This window comes from Macrotis lagotis, chromosome 6, assembly GCF_037893015.1.
Source record: "Macrotis lagotis isolate mMagLag1 chromosome 6, bilby.v1.9.chrom.fasta, whole genome shotgun sequence".
Classification (NCBI taxonomy): domain Eukaryota; kingdom Metazoa; phylum Chordata; class Mammalia; order Peramelemorphia; family Peramelidae; genus Macrotis; species Macrotis lagotis.
The window spans coordinates 18477157-18497089 of record NC_133663.1 but is presented as its reverse complement, the minus strand read 5'-3'; the positions used below and the strand labels follow the sequence as shown (position 1 = coordinate 18497089).

The window sequence follows — 19933 nt, the reverse complement described above, 5'->3', positions numbered from 1 at the left end:
AGGAGGGGAATGGGACAGTGACTAGTCACTGGCCAGCAGGCACCAGCGATTTGGAATGCAGAGGCTCTCAGAAGCCAGTCAGCAGCTACTAAGGAGGCTCAGAAGTGGTATTGAAGGAGCTCCACCTCCCCCCCAGCCTTGACCAAGCAAACCCCAGAGACAGTTGAGCCATCTTTTAGGGGTTCCATGCTGCTGGGGACTCAGGTGCCATCACTACAGTTTCTGGATTTTCTCCAGAGAAAATCCACAAGGCAAGAGAAAGGAGAGATCTGGCCTTGGGGTTGGACAAGGACTAGGGGAAAGGGAGGGAAGGTGTTCTAGGCTACAGAACAACTCAGAGGTGAAAGAACTCACCAACAAGTCAAGAGAGATGGGGTTTTCCCCCTTTTTGATTTGACTTTACTTTCACTACATGATTAATATGGATATATGTCCACAATGGTTATTATATGTATAACCCATATTAGATTGCTTTCTGTTGGGGTAGAAGGGAGAAAAATGTGGAACTCAAAACCTTACAAAAATGATTGCTGAAAACTATCTTTGCATGTAAATGGAAAAATAAAAAAGCAAAATGTTAAAAAAAAAAGTCAAGCGAGAGAAGAAGCAAGATAGGGTAGCTTAGCGGGCAAAGAGCAGAAGGTCGAAGAGAACGGGAGCCAGTGTGCATGGAAAGAGGTTGGGGTGTTGGAAGGCATAGCAAGAGATGGGCTGGGAATCAGGGGCTTTTTCCAACCATGGAGACAAAAAATCCAGAGCAGAGGGGTGGGGGGGTGGGAGACAGGGTGATAGGGCATCGCCTGCATATTTAGGCTGAGGGCCCCCATCCTCTCTCATCACTCCCGAGTGTGGCCACTTTCCTGGGGCTCCAGGGTTCTGAGAAGGCCCAGGCCTAAGAACCAAGCTAACATATTTCACTTGCTTAAACACCAAAATCTGGCTGTGCAATGCCCACCCTGCTTCTGGTGACCAATCCTAGTAAGGTTTTTCCAGTTATAGATGGGAAATTGAAAACTCAACAGCGTACACCAGACGCTCAAGCCTAACTTGGTAAAAAGGGCAGCTCTCCTATTGCAATCCCATAAGATAATTTCAGGTTTTAACAGCTCGTTCCTCACCCTTTCCTCAAAGATAACACATCAATTCATTTTCCAGAACAACTTCTCAATCACAATGAAAGAACTTTCTCCCTTCATCAGGTCTTGGGTGCGACTGCTCCACTGAGCTAGTTTTACCTCACCCCAGCATGTCAACAAACCAAGGTCCTGGGCACCCCAGTGGGGGCAGCTCACAACATGAAGCCTCTGACTGCAAATTTTTTAAAAATGGGAGAACGCCAGAACGTGGGCTGCCTGTCCCACCTCCCCCGTTCCATCCAGTCTACTCATTCTGAAGACCAGGAGGCTGAGGCCAAGGTCATCTACCCAGGTCAGAGTCAGTTTCTCTTTTCAGATCCAGAGTCCTTCCTGTGGTCCCTGTCCATAAATTTGGGGGGGGGGGGGTGATGCCCTTGGGAGCTGCTGAGGATTGGCCCCGCTTCCTCCTAAAGAACCCCAGACGATTCCACTCGTGGAGCCCACGTTGCTCCGCTCGCTGCTCCTGCGTTCTGTGGCTCAGTGCTCCTCAGAGACTCCTGTCCCCCCCGAGGAAGGCTGAAACTCTTCTGGGTGGCATTACAGGTTCTCCACAATCTAGTACCAACCTCTTAGCCCTGCCACTAAACCACTGTGATGTGCTTACAGTCGGGCCTTTCCCAGCTCTGCACCTAAGCTCAGTCAGTCTCTCAAAAGTGAGATTCGAATGCAAACAATCATGGACAGTCCAGAGGGAAGGCTCCAAGTTATCCTCTCTCTAACAATGCTGAGGAATTTCTGGTTGAACCACTGTGGATCTGGGGCTCCCTCTCCAGCTCCCCAAGGGCAGACCTCTGAGGACCCTCCAGCTCTGCATCGAGGATCCTGGAACCCCAAGATCTCAGAGCCTGTTTTTTTTTTAGGGTTTTTTTTTTTTTTTGCAAGGCAATGGGTTTGCCCAAGGCCACAACAGCTAAGTAATTATTAAGTGTCTGAGGCCACATTAGAATTCAGGTCCTCCTGATTCCAGGGTCAGTGCTCTATCCACTGCACCACCTAGCTGCCCCCCAGAGCCCATTTTCGACATTTCTCTCAGTGCCTGGGATAGACAGTACCATCTCCTAGTACTCTTAAACCGAGCTGAACTTCTACTCCCTGGATAATCCTCTAGTAAGAATGGCTTTGTAATAGGTGTCAGGGCTCGAGTCTTTCTTGTCTCCTTCCTGGCTCATGGCAATTTTACAAGGTGTAGAAGTTTCTGGAGAAGCAATCTCTGAATATTAGGTGGATGTTACCATCCAGGTCTGGACCTTCTCCTATTTTAATTCAGTAGTTATTCTCTGTCAGCTACTTGCAACCACTGTAAACACAAAGACAAAAAACCAACAGAGTCCTTGCCTTCCCGAAGTTTTCAGTCTTACCGACCAGGACATCTCACGGACCAGAGTACTTTATGTACCAGTCACAATGTGGTTGGTGCAGAGGAAAGGTCCAACAGCCCCAGGCTGGGGATCAGGGCTGCAGCAGGCCCCCAAGGAGAGAGCCATCTAAATTCAGCGCAGCAGATGACTGCAGGACGCTGACCACCACTGATGTTTCCAGAGAGCTCTGAGGTGGACAAAGGGCTCTCCCTGACTCCTGAGGCTCTCCATCAAAAGCACAAGTGCAACCCTCTAGTCCTATGGAGATCTGAACTATCATTATCAAGTGGTTTTAGTTTACAAAAGGTAGTGCAGGCCAAGGGGACTGTACACAACTTGACAATGCCCTTTTCTCAAATTAGAAGGATTGTATGGAGAAACGAGAAAGAGAGAACGCCAAAGAAAAAATCATGGGTCTAAGACTTTCAAGCCAGAAGGAATCTTCAAAGGGGTCTCTTTCCCCCAACCTCCCTTTTTACAGAGCAGAGGGAAAGGAGGCACCTTATGTAAGACAGAAAACACCGAACCAGTCCCAAGTCCCCGATCCCTCAGGAGGTCCAATCTGCTCAGGGCTTGTAGGGCCGGGGCCGCCCCACCCCTGAGGTCTTCTCCTGACCCCTCCAGAATTTTGGCCTTCTAGTCACAATTCCTCAGAACAAAGAGGCAACAGGTCTGCAGTCAGCCGGCTCGCCCCCCCTAGCTGGAGAGACTCCAGAGAAGCAAGGAGATGGAACGGAGGAATGGGAGAGGAGAGAACAGCAATGGACCCAGAGCAGGGTCATGCTCACACTCAGGGTCTTCCAGTGGCTGTCAGGAAGGCCCTGAAGTACAACAGTAACCTGCCCAAGACCTGTGCAAAAGGAAGATAAGCTGGAGCAGAGTAGAGGAAGGCAGTGGGCAGAGGGAGCTGGCATGCAAGGCTCTGCTGCTTGTGTCTGATCAGGACCTTCTAACCCCTGCCCTCTCCTATAGTGTGGACAGGGAAGGAATAAGGAACACCTCTGCCCAGGCTCATTCTGCTCTTGTAGAAAGAGGGACCCAAGCAGGAAGAGAAATGGAAAGGAAGAGAAGGTGGATGAGAACTCACCACAGAAGCTCTTGTCTCCCAAGTTCTGCTCCCCAGGGAGGCCCCTCACTCTGGAAGGTGAGGATGCCCTAAAGGGAGGACCACGAATCCCACCCAAGTGTTCCACTGGCCCAAGCCTAACAACAGCCAGAGTCAGGGCCAACCACCACGTGCATGCCGGCCTTCCCTGTCACCCTCCTGAATGCTGGGGGTGGTGCCAACTTGACAAAGTAGTACAGGTTTGAAGGGATACATATTCTCCGTGAGAAGACAATTCTTTCTGCTTGCAGTCTTAGCTAAAACCACCAGGGATACCTGGCAAAAGCAAAGGCAAAATAGGCAATAACTGGCCCTAGAGAGGGATCGAGTTCATTCTGTCAGGCTAAAAGTACAGTTCCTAGCATCCAATTTATATATATATTAAAGTCTTAGCCCTCTATATCGACCAGTCCTCTAACATGAGATTTGAAACAGCAGTTAATGGAAAAGTATTAGGGCAGGGGAGAGAGACATTTCTGACACTGAGATAAATGCTCTCTTGCTATTTTATACACTTCTGAATTTATTCTCTTTCTTGTGTGGAAAGAGCATACATAGCAATAAGCTAATTATGTTCATGCTATGTCTTCCTCAAAGCACATTTATTATTCTTCCTTTTCTATGCTAAAATATTGAACAAGGAGTCATTTACTTAAAGGGACAGGTGACACACATTTCCCAAAATCCCAAATTGTTTTTTGCCATTTTTCCCTTAATCAGCAACAAGGTCAACAGAAATGCCATTCCCAGAAAGAAAAAAAAGCCAAGATGTTCTCACTTGTCTGGTAATGGAAGGCCTAGCTTGAGAATACCTGCCTTTAAATCTGTCCCTGAGGGGATCTTTTCTTCCAAGAAGAGCTCCCCAAGTTGCTCATCGGAATTTGCCACACATTCGATGAGTTCCTGGCGGTGATCACTGGCTGCCGCCCTCAACTCCGTTGGGATTTCGGCATATCGGACAGTCTGGCTGGGAAAGAAAGGCTTGTCAGAAAATGGGATCTCCCACTTTTCTGGAAGATCAAAGACAGGCAGCATGAGCTTCCCTCAGTTCTCTTTCTTCAATTCTGAAAGCCTCTGGTCATCGTTGTCCATGCTCTCCTCTCTGGTCACCAGAGACAAGCCTCACCCCTCCCTCAACCTTCCATGGCCTGTCCCCAGATCCCATTGCTGCCCAGCTCCTCCAGGACCCTGATCGAGCCCTCTACGTCTTCCTAGGGAATGGCTCTTTCCCACCTGCTTACTAACATGCTCAGATTCCTCTAATCCTAAAAAAGAGTTTCCTTTCACCTCTCTCCCCTTCACGGTGACACTTCAGATGGTCTCCCCAGACCACCCCACTCAACTGTGTTCTCAGTGTCACTATCTTTTGAAAGGAATTCACTGTCACTCTTATCATTTCATTGCTCCCCCAATTCCAAAGTACTGCCACTCACCCAAAGTCTCCATCAAAATATATGGCCCGCTCCTCAATGAGGTCTATGATGCCTTTAAAATCACCCTCCAGGCCAATGGGTATCTGGACAAATGCTGCATTGTGATTTAACTTTGATCTGGAAAATAAAAAAAAAAATGCATAAATAAAAATACATGAAAAATACACATAAAGTTTTTTTTTTAAACACAGAAAAAAGTAGCAAATCAGTAGTTGGGCAACTACACAGAGCACTCCCTCGCTACTCCAGAACTCCTACTCTTAAAATATAAACTGACTCCACTTTACAGTAACAATGATCTAAGTCAGACTCAAATGAAGAACCGAGGGCTGACTGTTGGATCCTGCTGCCTTGACTTCTTGTGACAGTAAAGATGGCACGAAAGAGGACAAAGGGAGCCCAACCCCACATGCACCATCTTGCCCATGATACTGCTGCCACCCTTCTGCCCCATTTCAGCCACAAGCTACAGCACCCATCTCTTTCATTTTCCTCCTCAACCCAATCTCTTAGGTTGAGGACCGAGAGCCTCGCACCCACAATAGAAAGCAAATGTCCCATATACAAAATCTCTGCCCCTCTCGATCTGCTATGAAGACCTGAGCCAGTCACCTGACTTCTCTAGAGACTCATCTTCCCATTGGTAAGAGGGAACGGTGAGATTCCAGTCCATCTATCATCATGGAGATCAGGAAGAAAACAAAACACTGGACCTTTGTAAGCTGTTGAATGCTACAAATGATTCCAAATAATAGCTTAAAATTATGGAAGATGATTTATTTGGGTTACTGCAGTTCTCAGCAGAAATAGCAAACCAAAGCAAGGGAAATGCATTTTATCCTCATGTGACTTAAAGCCTATTAGCTGCAAATTCTAACAGAAAAGTTAGAGTTACAGATGATCCTCTAATCACATTTCCAGATTTTCCTTAAACAAAATGCACAAATGTTTGTTTAGGCTATTCTGGGTTTTAGAGACAGAAGGATGTAATGAAGAGACTTAGCCTCAAAGCCAGAAAGCCCTGGGTTCAAGTCCCATTTCTGACATCCAGTGGGAGTCAACCAGGATCATCATCTCTGTTAGAGAGAAAAAGTTGGCCCTAATCAGGTAATTTCCTCTTGGATATTCCTCATCCAAGGAAAACACAAGCCTCACCCCCATCTCTTTGGTGGGTTCTAGAGGGCAGTTATATCTGGCACATAAAAAACAGACCAGCTCTCTGTCCCTGAGCAAGTCACCTCCCTTTGAGGTCACTCAGACAACTCCCTAGAAGCAATCTAAGTCACAGATGAACCTTAGTCTACCCAGTGGTAGTTGTTCCCAGGCCACAATTTCCCTAAATTGATGAAATCATTTGTCAGGTAACACAATTATGAAAGCAGCTACATGGGGCTGAAAAGAGGGGGCAGGACTTGGGGGCAGGAAGGTCCATGTTTGAATCCAGTCTCAGACATAATCTGTGTGACTAAATTTGTCACAGACTCCCAGAGGCTGCTAAAAGGGGGCCCCTTGTCCCAGGATCTAAGCTATGGAAGGGCGCCCTCATCTCCCCCCCAGGGCATGGTCCCTCCAGTCCACACTCTGGGTACCTCATCTGCTGTAGTGCTCTGGAGGGGTTGGAGCCCAGTCGATCCAGTTTATTAATGAAGGTTAGGAATGGGACGTTGTAGCGTTTCATCTGACGGTTGACAGTCATCGTCTGGCACTGCACACCTCCCACAGCACAGAGAACCAGGACGGCACCGTCCAGTACACGCAGTGCCCTCTCAACTTCAATTGTAAAGTCCACATGTCCTACAGGAAACAAGAGCATCTGGTGCCGGTGCTGGTGCCAGTCCAACCAGGACCCCCACAGGTCTCCTGTCCGGGCTCATCTGCCACCTTGAGCACCATCAGGGATGGGACGTCTCTCCAGCCCAATAAGTTAGTCACCATCCACAGACCCATCTCCCTAAGAAGGTCACAGACACGGGCATCAGGCACCGGCATCTGCATCCCCTGGACCTTCCCTAGAACCCAGCTCCTTGGAGAGGTGCTCAGCACAAGGCCCAGAGTCAGAGGGCACTGTGTTTAGTGCTGGCAGCTCCAGGACAATTACATAAAGATGGAAGGAGCTAAAAGTCCTAATTGAGTCACCTCAGCAACACCAAATCCCATTACCCTTCTACTTTGCTATCATTTCCAGTCCCAAGCAATGGGGTTGGCCACCCAAGGAGCTAAGGACCCCATCGTGTCTCTGGTCACGATGTCTCGGGAGCCTAAGCACATTATTTAATGACGGAGTGCCCAGAGCCCCGTACTCATTAGCTCCTGGGGCACAGGGTGAAGCCTGGCCTCTAGATCAGGAAGCCGTGAGTTTGAAGCTGGTCTCCCATTCACTAGCTCTGTGACTTCTCTGAGGATGTGTCTCTTCATCAATTAAAAGAGCATAAGACTATCTGCAATATGTAAGAACCCAGGTATCATGGGACTGAAATCAGACAAACTTTAAAGTTCTATTTTTATTGGATGACAGACTTGGAGCTAGAGGAACCTCAGATTATCTGACCCAATCCAGAAGAGAAAGGTGATCTGTCCAAGGTCACACTGACATGTCATGGCCCTGTGGACTTGGGTCTTTGTTCTGTCTTGGAACACTGAGTTCCTATAAACAGAAAAGGTCTGTCTGCTTACCAGGTGTGTCTATAATGTTGATGTTCACGTCTTTCCACATGGTGTAGGTGGCTGCAGACTGAATTGTGATTCCTCGTTGTCGCTCCAGCTCCATGGAATCCATGACAGCGCCAACTCCATCTTTACCTTTCACCTAAGCATCAAAAGAAATTCAGCCTCACGCACATCTATGCCCACCACGAACAAGGAAGGGTTCTATTGTGACAAGCTCCTGATCCAGAGAGAAAATACAATGGCTACCAAGAATGAGACTTCTCCCGATTCACCCCACAGCTGCCCAGTCTGACTGATTCTCAAGGGTCATGGCGGCCAAGATCAGTGAAGGAATCAGCTTGAACTCTGGGGCAAAAAAGGCCCGATTTGGACCCCTCTTCCCCTTGGTCATTCAGAACTCCACTAAGGGGCAGCAATCACCCTGCCCCACATGGGCATATAAATACCTAGTCTGCTAAAATTTGCTTAAAGATGAGCAAGACGTAGCTGCCAACCTCTCTGACAAACAAGATGACTCTCAAAATCAACATGACCTTTCTTCTTTGTACTTCCTAGGACCTTAGTTTTTTACACTTTCACCAAAATGTAGCTGAACACTACCAGAGGTAAAAAGACATGACCATTTTAAACCAGATTGTTCTTTCTTTCTTTTTTAAAATGAAGCCAATTTGCCATGATGAAAATACAGCTGACAAAGAAACCCAGGAACCCAGACTCTCAGGAATCTGGGGCCACCAACTGCCTCCTACCTCGTGCATTTTTGCTATTCTTCCAGTATAGTAAAGCACGCGTTCGGTTAACGTCGTTTTCCCAGAATCAATGTGAGCAGAAATGCCAATGTTGCGGATCCTCTCATTGGGAACGACTCCCGAACACCATCGACAGCCCTTCCAGGTCACCTGAAAAGACACGACTAGTTCAATTCCACTCCCAGGAATAGAAAAGGGCACAATCAGCGTTAGGTAGGTGGGCAGGCCTTCCTCGACCCCAAGATGCTAGATCAAACATCACCGAGAACAGGGAGGAGAGAAAAGCAAGCCTTGGGTGGGTAGGGCTGACCCAGGGCCTCATGGCCAACAGACATAGCCCGCACTAGGCCAGTGTAAAAAGAGAAGAAGACAACTCATCTCCCCAGCTGCCGTATGTGGTAGGAGGATTTGACAGAATCGGTTCTTCAGTCCAGTCAAAGCTAGCTGTGCAGCTCACTTTGCCTGTTTTTGTGCACAGACAAGAGGATTCCTTCATCCCACGGACTTGGGGTCTCCTTCTTGTTCCTTATCAGGGACATGAGTCCCGTAGGGCCCAAGCTATGATTCGAGCAAGTTGTATACGCTCCTCTCATCTCTTCACAGGAGCAGCTGGCACGTCCTTAGCGACTGCCCAGCGTGTGGCGGCCTCAGTATCAGAGGTGTGGGATACGAGACCTAATAAGCAGGCCTGTTCTCAAGGAGTCACTTTCCACAGGGAAGGGAACAAATATACCTAATCAGATGGATTAAACCAAGGGCAAGACCATTTCTCTGGAGGGAGGGGAGGTAGAGCCCACAGACTTCCTGTAGAAGGTGGAGAGAGTGGAGCGCCAGGGAAAAGACCCTAAGACAGAGCAGGTGTGACGGGCAGCCAGTTTGGCTGCAACGCAGACTGCGGCGAGTCTGTAAAGGCAGGAAAAGGCTTGAGTTTACTGACAAGACCTGTCTTCCTTGGCACCTTGTGGAGGAGGGGCCAGTCGTCCCTCAAGTGCACTATGACCTTGGGGTCATCCAGGGACAGCTCCCTCTTCCTCCCTCCTCCTCTTCAACCCCTCAGACTCTTAGCTGCCCCATGATCTCCTTCATTCCTGTCTCTACACACACACTGGGCATCTGAAAAGTAAGCCGTTGCCTTCATCATTTCAAGGAAGCTGCTCTCTCCAAAGTTCCCAATGGGCATTTCCCAGGGCTCACCTGGCTTGTGCTCTTTAAGGCCTCTGACTCTATGGATCCCTCCCTTTCTCTGTTTTTTTTCTCCCCGAGGTCTCCTCCTCCCTCTGTTGGTTCCTTCTTGGCCTCCTTTGCTGAACTGCCCTCCAGACCTTGCCCTTGGGGCTTTGTCCTGGGCCCTCAGGGGTCCCATCGCCCCCTCTTCATTTAATGACCCCCGACTCTGCACATCCCAGTCTCTGTCTCTGATGAGGTGCCCCAGACACTGTAAACGTCTAAATGGAACTCGCTATCTCCTTCCCCCTCCCACCTGCCCCATGACCAGAGAGGCTGCGCTGTCTTCCCAGGTCCTCAGGCGCACTGCCAAGGGGCCATCCTGGATCCCTGACTCTCAGCTGTCCCTCCCGCACCCCCCAGTTTCAGCTCCAGTGTGATGGATTCCCTTAGTACGTCAGCTCGGGGACCCAGCAGCCGGGACCCAGAATGCATCAGTGGCCACCCTGGGGTCTGGGGGTACAAAATACCAGCTGTTGCTCCCCAGTCATTTATGGCACAGGAGCAGCTTTTTCAGCCCCTGCGGTGATGACAGCTTTGAGGTGGCCCAAGACAGAGAGGGGCGACTCCCTAAGAACACTGTGTGAACGGGGGTCCCCCTTATTCCTTTGGACAAGAACCTCTTTCTGACATCCCAGAGCCCCATCTTCCAAAAGACCGCAGCACGGGGGGGGGGGGGGGGGGGGCGGGCCCCAGTCAGTCTCTCTGCCCCCTCCCCCTGCCAGGGGATTTGCTCATACAGGTTCCTGCCCTCCGCCCCAGTGGGGAGGGAAGGGATGCCCGTCGCCCGCGCGCCCAGCCGTGCCACCTCGGGCCAGACACCAAGCCGCTCTGCCTCAGTTTCCCCAGCTGCACAAGGCAGCGATGGCCGCAGCGCCCTCCCAGGGTCTGGGGCGCCGGGCCCCCCGGGGCGCCCTCGGCAGCATCTGGGCTTGTTACAAAGTAGCAGCAGGCGCCGGCTCGCACTGACAGCAGCGGCTACAATGTATCCCGCCGGACCCGGGGCCTCCCACGGCTCGGGCCCCCCGGGGGTCCCCGGCAAAGACCCCGGGGCGCGGCGGCCCCCGCCTGCTCCGCCCTGGGGCAAGGGGGGGGTCCCCCGGTGCGCGGGCAGAACGGGGCTGCGGCTGGATTCGAACTCGGGGCGTCGCGCCCCCCAGCCCCGCTGCTTCGCCCGAGCCGGTGGGGCCGGGGCGCTTGGGGGCTCGTTAGCACGGGGGCACAGTGCCCGGGGACCCCCAGCCGGGGGACCCCCAGCCCGAGGCCCGGGGAGGCGCCACCAGGGGGCGCCACGCCCCTCCCCATCCCCCCGCCCCACGTGGCCCGCACCTGCCTGCCGGGCCTCGGCCCGCGGCCGCCCAGCGCCGCCCGGACTCGGAGCAGCCACATGGCGGGACGCGGGCGGGCGGACGGACGGACGGGCGGGCGGACGGACGGACGGGCGGACAGGCGGGCGGACGGACGGGCGGACGGCCCGCGGCGGCGGCTCCCGACCCCGGCAGCGCCGGACGCAGGCGCAGGAGGAGCCGCTCAAAGTCACGCCGGGCTCCGGATGCTCACTTCCGGACCGGCGAGGCCGGCCCCGAACACTTCCGGAGCAAAGGAGCACAGAGGCGGGGCGGCGCGCGAGGCTGCCGAGCCCGCCCTCTGCTGGCCGGGGGGAGGCTCTGCAGGCGGCGGAGCCCGGGGGCGCCCCAAAGGAGAGCGCCCCCCGCCCCCCCCGCCTCGGACCCGAGACTTCAGAGTGCCCAATGAGGGCGAGGGCCCCGCCCCCATCTCCCCCCGCCCATCCCCCCTCCTCATCATCTTCCTCACGCGGCAGCAGCCAAAGTGGAAAAGCCTCGGGCTGGGGGGACGCAGCGAGGCGGGGGGCAGGCCCGGCCTGGGGAGCCTCCCACAGCGCGGGGGGGGCAGGCCTCGCACAGCGCGGGAGTGGGGAGGGCCGGGTCCTCGCACAGCGCGGGGGGGGGGCGGGCCTCGCACAGCGCGGGAGTGGGGAGGGCCGGGGGCCTCGCACAGCGCGGGGGGGGCGGGCCTCGCACAGCGCGGGAGTGGGGAGGGCCGGGGGCCTCGCACATCGCGGGGGGGAGCGCGGGTTTTCACCGGGTCCCCCAGAATTTGTCCATTTACACCTTCACATCGCGCCTTCAGGTTCGCACAATGCTCTACAAATACTTCATCCTCTCAGCGACCTTCGGAGGCATTTGTACAGCCGAGGAAACTGAGGCAGGGAGCTCCGAGGGCCCGCACGGGCGTGGGAGGCTGGGTCCGACCTCAAGCCCCTGCCCTGGGCCAGCACCCTGTCCGGGGCCGCCTGGCAGAACTGGGGGTTCTCAATAAGTCGCCCGATTCCTCCTCTGTGAAATGGGGGCGTTACTCGGCCCCCCCCCCCGCCCCGCTGGAGACGAGATCCGTGCAGACGGCGCTCAAAATGCTCCGCAAACCTCAACGGGGCGTTGTTACAAAGAGGGAAACTGAGGCACGGAGGCCCGTGAGCCCGCCTCGGAGCCCGGCCGGTGAGCGGAGCGCCGGGCAGGAACCGGGCCCGGGAGCCCAGGCCAGGCCGCCCCTGGCCCACTGCGCGGGGCTGGGCCAGCCCGGGCCGCTCCGCCCCGTCCCCGGGCCCCACGCGCTCCTCTCGCAGAAGCGGGGTCCGGCCCGTCTCAGCATCGGCCTCCCCGCGCCCCTGCCCACTCGGGTCCTGCAGAGACGGGGCACGTGGAGCCGGGGCGCAGGGCCCAGGCCCCCCGGGACAGAGGGCGCCTTTCTGCTTAGAAATGGTTTTCTTCACCGCAGCCAGTGACGCTCGGGCCTGGCAGGTCCGGCCCGGACTCCGCGGCCTCCGGTGTGCGCACACACCAAGGCTGATGTCGCCGGTCCCTTTGGGAAGCGAGGACGGCGCAGCCCCCCGCCCCCGAGGCCCCTTCATTCTCACTGCTTCTGGCGGATTCTGGTCCGAGTCCAGGATGCGGAGCAAAGAGGTGGTTCCGACTCTGCGGGCTTCAGAAGGACCCAACCAGGGTGGGCGGCTTCAGAGTCCATTCACCCGAATTACTTTTCCTTGAGAATATTTGTGAGGGGAGCACCGGCCTGCAGTCAGGAGTCCTGGCTTCCAATCCGGCCTTAGACACTTAAGAATGACCTAGCCGTGTGGCCTTGGGCAAGCCACTGAGCCCCGTTGCCTTGTAAAAAGCTAAAAAACAAGGATTTGTGGCGGACCCAAGTGAACACGGCACACGCGAGGACATGATGAGACCACGAAGGACGCAGCTCCACAGTTCAGAGATCCGGGGCAATCTTGAGAGACCCGCTATGGACGATGCCTGCGGCATCCAGGGAAAAACCTGAAGTCTGAAGCAAGGCATGCGTCTTCGTTTCTTTTATCTGTTTCCTTTCATTCTCCTGGCTGTTTCTTTCCCCTTAGTTCTCATTCCTCTTTCACAATAGGACTAATATGTCAATGCGTTAAACACGTTAAACACGAAGGCGCATGTGCAACTTTTACCAGACTCTCCTTGATCACCGTAAAAAAAAAGGTGGAAGTCATAAATGTGCAAATGGATGAATGTTGAAAAACTACCATTGGAAAAAGAAAATTTCATGGAAAAAAAATATTTGCAGCCTTCGAGAGATGAAAATGTCAGATGGCTTTACTCTCAAAGGGATCTATAACCTCAGAGTGGACCACAGACCACCCGGACAGAGATAAACATAGATTAAATTTTATCTTTTCATCCTTTAATAGTTGAGAAATGGATGACAAGCATGGCATAGGGGCATGCTCGTAGGGGTGGTGGTTAAGCAGACATCTAAAGCAGCCAGTGACTTTTTGTCTTGATGATACTCTCATCCTTTCAAAGGGTGAACAAGGAAGAGGAAACTCTTTGCTGGGTCCCACCAACAGGAGTAGAAGCGATGAGAAACTTGGGAGGAAAGCATCTCTCCCTCCTAATGTGTAGTTTTAAAGAGGAAATCTATCCAGAATCTGACTACTATGGATTTTATGTGAACAGATCTCAGAAGACTTCAGAGGAGTGATAGCGAAGAAGGAACATGTGGACTTCAGTTCTACCAGGAAAGGACATTCTGAAGATGGAATAAGAAGGAATTCCAGTGATCAGGAAGGAAAAACCGGAAAGAGTTGAAGATACCCATGTGGATGCACAGAAAACTTGCCAACCAAGTTCTAGAAGAAAATTTTCTCAACAGTAGGATGGTTTTTTCCAATTATATGTAGAGACAATATTTTTTATTTTTTAATTTTTATTTCTTCTTAGGGGATTTTTTTCTGCAAGGCAGTGGGGCTAAGTGGTTTGCACAAGGCCGCACAACTAGGTAATTAAGTGTCTGAGGTCAGATTTAAACTCAGGTACTCCTGACTCCGGTGCCGGTGCTCTATCCACTGTACCACCCAGCCACCCCTAGAGACAATATTTTTAACATTAATTTTTACAAAATTTGGGGTTCTAAATTTTTCCCCCTTACTCTCCTCCCCCTTCCTAAAACAGTAAGGAATTTGATATAATTTATGAGCAATTATGCAAACCATATTTCCATATATTAGTCATGTGAAAGAAGAAACAGACCAAAAACAAAAAAAAAAAACAGAAATAAAGTGAAAATAGCATGCTTTGATCTGCATTCAGAGTCCATCAGCTTTTTATTTGTATGATGGCATTTTCCTTAATGTGTCTTTCTTACTTATCCTGGACCATTGTGTTGCTGAGAGAAGCTGGGTCATTCATACTTGTTCCTCCCAAAACGTTTTGTTACTTCTACAATGTCCAGCTCATTTCATGTTTTATCAGTCCATCCAGGTCTTTCTGGGTTTTTCTGAAATCTGCCTGCTCATCATTTCTTATTGCACAATAGTATTCCATTACGTTCACATACTACAACTTGTTCAGCCAACAACACGATTCTTGGAGAAGAAATGTTTCTAAACATGACCCCAACAGCTGAAGAACAAGAGCCTTATTTAGGAGGGCCAAGAGATGGCTTTCCCAAGGGTCCATGCTATTTCTGAACTCCAAGTACATCCATGAACATGAAAATGCCTACGTGTAAAGTCTTAGACTATTTCTTTGTACACAGCTAGATGAGGGGGCTAAGGACGGATATCAAGAAAGAAAAAATTGGACAACAGAGGAGAAATTTATGTTTGGGGCGCCATGATGTCTCACTTTGCAAGAAGACGTACCCCCTCTCCATCATCTGTGGTTTATGTTGAAGTTTCATCAAGGATGAATCATTTATTTTTTTTAAACATCCATTTCTTCTAGGCAATCAATCTACAGAAAAATGGCACAAAAGTTAAAAAAAAAAAAGGAAATTGAACCTAAGAGAAATAGGTTCCCACAACTATCAAAAACTGTGACTAAAACTGCACTTTTCTGCATACATTTCTTTATAACAAAACATTAATTCTGATAATATGTACTTTTTCTAAAATAATAGCCACGAAATCACCCACAAATGCAGCAGCATACAAAGTAAAACTGGCAACCTGCAAATAATGTTTTTCTTGCTAGTAATTCCCTAGAATTCTGTGACCTTTTGTGCTAGTATCTCAATTTTAATGCAACTGATTTTAGGCAATATGAACTTTGCATAAAACATGAAATCTACAGTATTTTTTTACAATATCATTTTTGCAGCTGTATCAAGTTAACAGCAAACTTGCAGCCAGCAGTGGATGTAGATATTTGGTGGAAAGTTTATCAAATGCCTTGGTTTCCTCACTTAGCCTCCATCTTTGCTCACTTGGATTCAGAGCCCAAAACTCAGACTTGCACTATGTTTGGGACCCATAATTACAATGCGAAAACTTGAGTTTTAAAGGCAAACACTGAAACTAAGCAAATGCATAGGGAACTCTTTACAGCGCTAAGGTGAATGCAACCAGGGAAGCATCGGGTAGTTTACCAACAACTGGAATTATGCCTCTTTTTTCCCTCTAGTGCACATATCTGCAAATATACAAACAAAAGTGAAAATGAGGTTATTAATAAAATCCTAGGAATTCTGGAAGCTTGCAAAGTTAAACTCAGGAATGTGGAACACTGTGCTCATTTTCCTTGGTAATCTAGTCTCTGTTTAAGTCCATTATCTTCTGCCTTTCTCTGCTTCTTTTAGGTGGAAGCTGCTAAATCTTGTGTGATTTATAACTGACTCACTAGTATTTGAATTTTTTCTTACTGTTATTGCAGACAAAACCTCTAGGTTTTGACTACAATGTTCTGGGAATTTTTTTTTAATTTTTTAAATTTTAAATTTTTTTATTTTTTCCAAACATGAAGGTTTTTCAACATTCATCTATATGCATGTGCATATTTTTAAGTTCCATAATTTCCCTTCCCATCCCCTCCCCTCAGCGGCAAACAGTCAGGTGAATAGTGTACATACACATTTGTGTTAAACATGTTTACAGATTAGTCATTTTCGGGATGAGGAATTAGTCTGAAGGGAAAGAAATACATGAGAAATATTTTTAAAAAGTGAATGTAGTGTTCATCAGATTCTGAAGGGTTTTGTTTTTGTTTCATTTTTCTTCCTCTGATGGGGATGGCAGTGTCCACAGCTGGTCTCCTAGGGTTGTCCTAGCTCTCTGAACCTCTGAGAGGAGCTGCTTTCATCAAAGTTGATCAATTCACAACATTGTTGTTAAAGTATATGTTGTCTTGGTTCCGCTCCCTTTGTTCAGCATCAGATCCTGTAATTTGTTCCAAGCTTCTCTAGAGTCCGACCATTTATGGTTTCTTATAGAAAAATAGTATTCCAGAACATTCATATACCACAATTTGTTCAGTCATTCCCCAATGGATCCCTCAATTTCCAATTCTTTGCCACTACAAGAAGCCGCTATGAATATTTTAGAACTTGTGGGAGTTTTGGGGGATTTCTCTTAAAAGATGACTGGTGTATTCTTTCTAGTTTCATTTTGTCCTCTGCTTTTTGGACATCAGGGCAATTTATTTTCTTTTATGATTTCTTAAAATATGTCTAGGCTTTTGTTTTGGTCATAGCTTCCAGGTAGTCCAATGATTCTTACATTTTCCTCTCAGATCTATTTACAGATCAGTTTTATTTTTAATATGAAATCTATTTGAATTTTTTTAATCTTTTGATTTTATTCTTTCTCATGAAGTCATTAGCTTCTGATTGACCAGTTTAATGTCTAAGGATTCTGTGGTTTTGCTAAAACTTTGTGCTCCTCATGCTGTTAATTCTCTTAGCAAGTGTTCCCTCTATAGCTTTCTTCTCCAATTCTTTCTACTAGAGCTCTCATTAGTTAAAAAAAATCATTCTAGGGTAGTTTGAAATTTTTTTTAAAACCTCATATAAATCCTTTCTTAAAACCTCATTTCCCCCCAAGTATTCTAGTTAAGTTTGTATCAATCTATCCTTTTTAAGGTTTTACTTACAGAAGTTTTAGAATTCACTCCTTCATTTTGCATCTGATGTCCTGCCTGGTTTCCATTTCATGGAATGAGATGCCACTGTGCTGGGTACCCCTCCAACTTTCCTGCCTCCTTTTAGGTGTCCCTTCCCCCTTTAAATTGGAAGTTTATTGAGGACAGACCTGTCCTTATTATTTCCCCAACGTTTGACAGTGTTTTTCATTGACTTGAATTAAGAAGCCCCCTTTTCTTTTTGTCTCTTGGCCATTCCTGTCACCATGACAGAGCCTTATGGTTTTATTCCTTTTTTTTAACTTGTCGTTTCAACTTCCCAAATTTATACTTTGCTATAGGGTCATAAATACTTATGGGGGAAAAATAGCTTGGATGTGCTCAGTCCTTTTTTCTTTTAATCTCGTGTACTGTGTTGAAGGGTGAAGCGTTGAGATCTTCCCTATCAGCTGTCATGGTCCAAGGAGAAGGAACTTCCTGAGCACAATGAACTGAGGCACGAGTGATCAAGGTATGTTCCAGGCCAGGGAGTGCTGGGGAACATTCCTGGTAAACCTGTTTTGGGGTCCACACCAGGGAACTTGGCCCATCCCTGGGTGTTTACCTCAAGACACCTGGAGAAAGTGATTGTATTAAGAATCCGAGAATATTTTGGCCAGAACTCAGGATCATGGAGTTCAAGTTTGGTCAAGAGTCCATTGATCACTGAGTTCAGTCCTGTTCCCGGTGCCTCACACCTCTCTCATGTCAACTCGGGTTAGAAAATGACCCACCATGGTCTGCCTTGGATTTCTCAATCCAGACCCCAGTGGAGCACTCAGACTAGGTCTTTGTGCAGTTATGAAAGGCAGGGCTAAACTACTTCCTCCTCCTCTCCCATTTTTGCCAGTCTCCCCTCATCTGGCTTCCACAAGAAGACCTCCAGTAATGGGGGATTCACTGCCTTATGGACACGAATCATTACTTTCCCTTTTTTGAGCCAAAATCTGCCTCTCTGAAACTCCTCCCAATTGTTCCTAGTCCTTGATCTCCTTGAAGTCAGGAACTGATTTTTGTCTGTTCTCAAATCCTCCACGCCTGGGGCTTACTTACCATAGGAGCACAATGTTTGACCAGGAAGTCTAGTTTTCCTGGCTTCTTTCAAGACCCAACCAAAATCCCATCTTTTGCAAGTGGCCTTTCCCAGTCCCCCAGTTGCTAATGCCTCTCAGACTGAGAGTTCCATCTAACTCTAAAGATATCATTTCTATCTGTTTACATCTTGTCTTATTAGACTGTGAGCTCCTCGAGGGCAGACTGTGGTCTTTGCATACCAGCATTTACCTCTGCCTGACATACATGGACCAGTTTCTTAATGCTTGACTAGCTAGGAGGATGTGGCCTACCCTATTTATCAGGGCAGAGGACAGTCCTAGGGCCATTGCAGCCTTCATAGGCAGGATGCTTCCACCAACATCATTCAAGGTTCCATAGCCCAGCAGCACCTGACTTGAGTTGATCTGAATGTCACCCTTGTTGACTCCTAATGGGTATGTGCTCTATTAAAACTTGTGGAGCTTTGACACAAAAACCATTCTTTCCACACAACTTGCCATTCACTCCTACATAGGAGCCCAGGTGAGGTGCCTAACTTTACATTCAGCTGAGCTCCTATTAGATCTGACTCATCATCCTAGCACAGATTCCAGTTATGCACTTTTTTTTTTAGGTTTTTGCAAGGCAATGGGGTTAAGTGGCTTGCCCAAGGCCACACCGCTAGGTCACTATTAAATTTCTGAGGCTGGATTTGAACCCAGGTACTCCTGACTCCAGGGCCGGTGCTTTATCCACTACGCCACTACGCCACCCCCACCCCAGTTATGCACTTATGCATAAGTTATGCACCTACTATGAATGATGACTGTTGCCATGGAGGAAAATCTGGTAATTGAGAGAGAATAAAAATTACCAAAATATCTCTCATTTTCTTCCCACAAGAAATTTCTCATGTGATGTTCTCGATAATGGGGGCTATCAAGGTGGAACCAAGTCCAAGAACTTTTATGAATCCTTAGTCCATTTCCCTTCCCTGCCTTGTTCCCCAAACACTGGATCAACATTACCTGAAGGGCTTAGCAAGGCTTTTGTCCCGGGAGATTACTACTGTGTTGTACTTTTGGCAGGCTTTTAACATGGCTATTGTTGGTGCCCTTGAATTCCCAGAATGTCCTGTGTAGCCCTTATTTCCACCCCTTGGAATCATTAGTTTTAACCAAGGCTCAGCTAGAATGTTATGAAATAAGGTCTTCCATGGTCCAATCCTTCAACCCCCAAAAAGCTGAATTTCCTTTATGAATTTACAGTACAACTTTGGTAAGTGAAATCATTAAAACATCTTTATCATTAATAAAAGAGTGAATCTATAGTTTTAGAACAATAGAAGTCCTGTAGGACCTGGTTAATTCCACGATGGTAAAATAAGTAACATTTCTTATAGCTGGAAATGTTAAAAAGCAAGGTCAAAGTTAGACCTCTGAACAAACACTATGTAAATAACTTTTAGCACACACTGGGGCTACATGAAGTCCCCCTCACTGTCTAGTCCTCATACTTGTTCATTGAGCTCATTCAAGTCCACACACACACAAATCTCCCTTCCCTCGTCTGGTTGTGGTGAAAGATGAACGGCACAAGTGATAACTGAGGAACGGTGAAGATGCCATAGAGATGGCATAGGATACCCTTAAAAACAGAGAAACTAGCAACAAGAATGGAGATGAAAGCAATTCAGCTTCCCAAGGACAGAGCTGGTCTTCCTTACATGACAATGACCAAGCTCTCTCTCTCCATCCTTCTTCAGAATCACCTCT

At 48.8% G+C, this 19933-nt stretch overlaps 1 protein-coding gene across 1 annotated transcript in view; it reads right to left on the bottom strand.

The window, feature by feature from the left end:
- Positions 1 to 11146, bottom strand: part of GFM1 (G elongation factor mitochondrial 1) — a 40156-nt gene extending 29010 nt beyond the window's left edge. Inside the window, exons 1-6 of the mRNA XM_074190826.1 lie at positions 11002 to 11146; positions 8449 to 8598; positions 7706 to 7838; positions 6622 to 6826; positions 5033 to 5149; positions 4416 to 4566 (exon numbers count right to left, since the gene is read on the bottom strand). Coding sequence (XP_074046927.1) covers positions 4416 to 4566; positions 5033 to 5149; positions 6622 to 6826; positions 7706 to 7838; positions 8449 to 8598; positions 11002 to 11061 — 816 coding nt within the window. The 5' untranslated portion in view covers positions 11062 to 11146. The remainder of the gene's footprint in view (positions 1 to 4415; positions 4567 to 5032; positions 5150 to 6621; positions 6827 to 7705; positions 7839 to 8448; positions 8599 to 11001) is intronic.
- Between the last annotated feature and the right edge of the window lie 8787 nt (positions 11147 to 19933).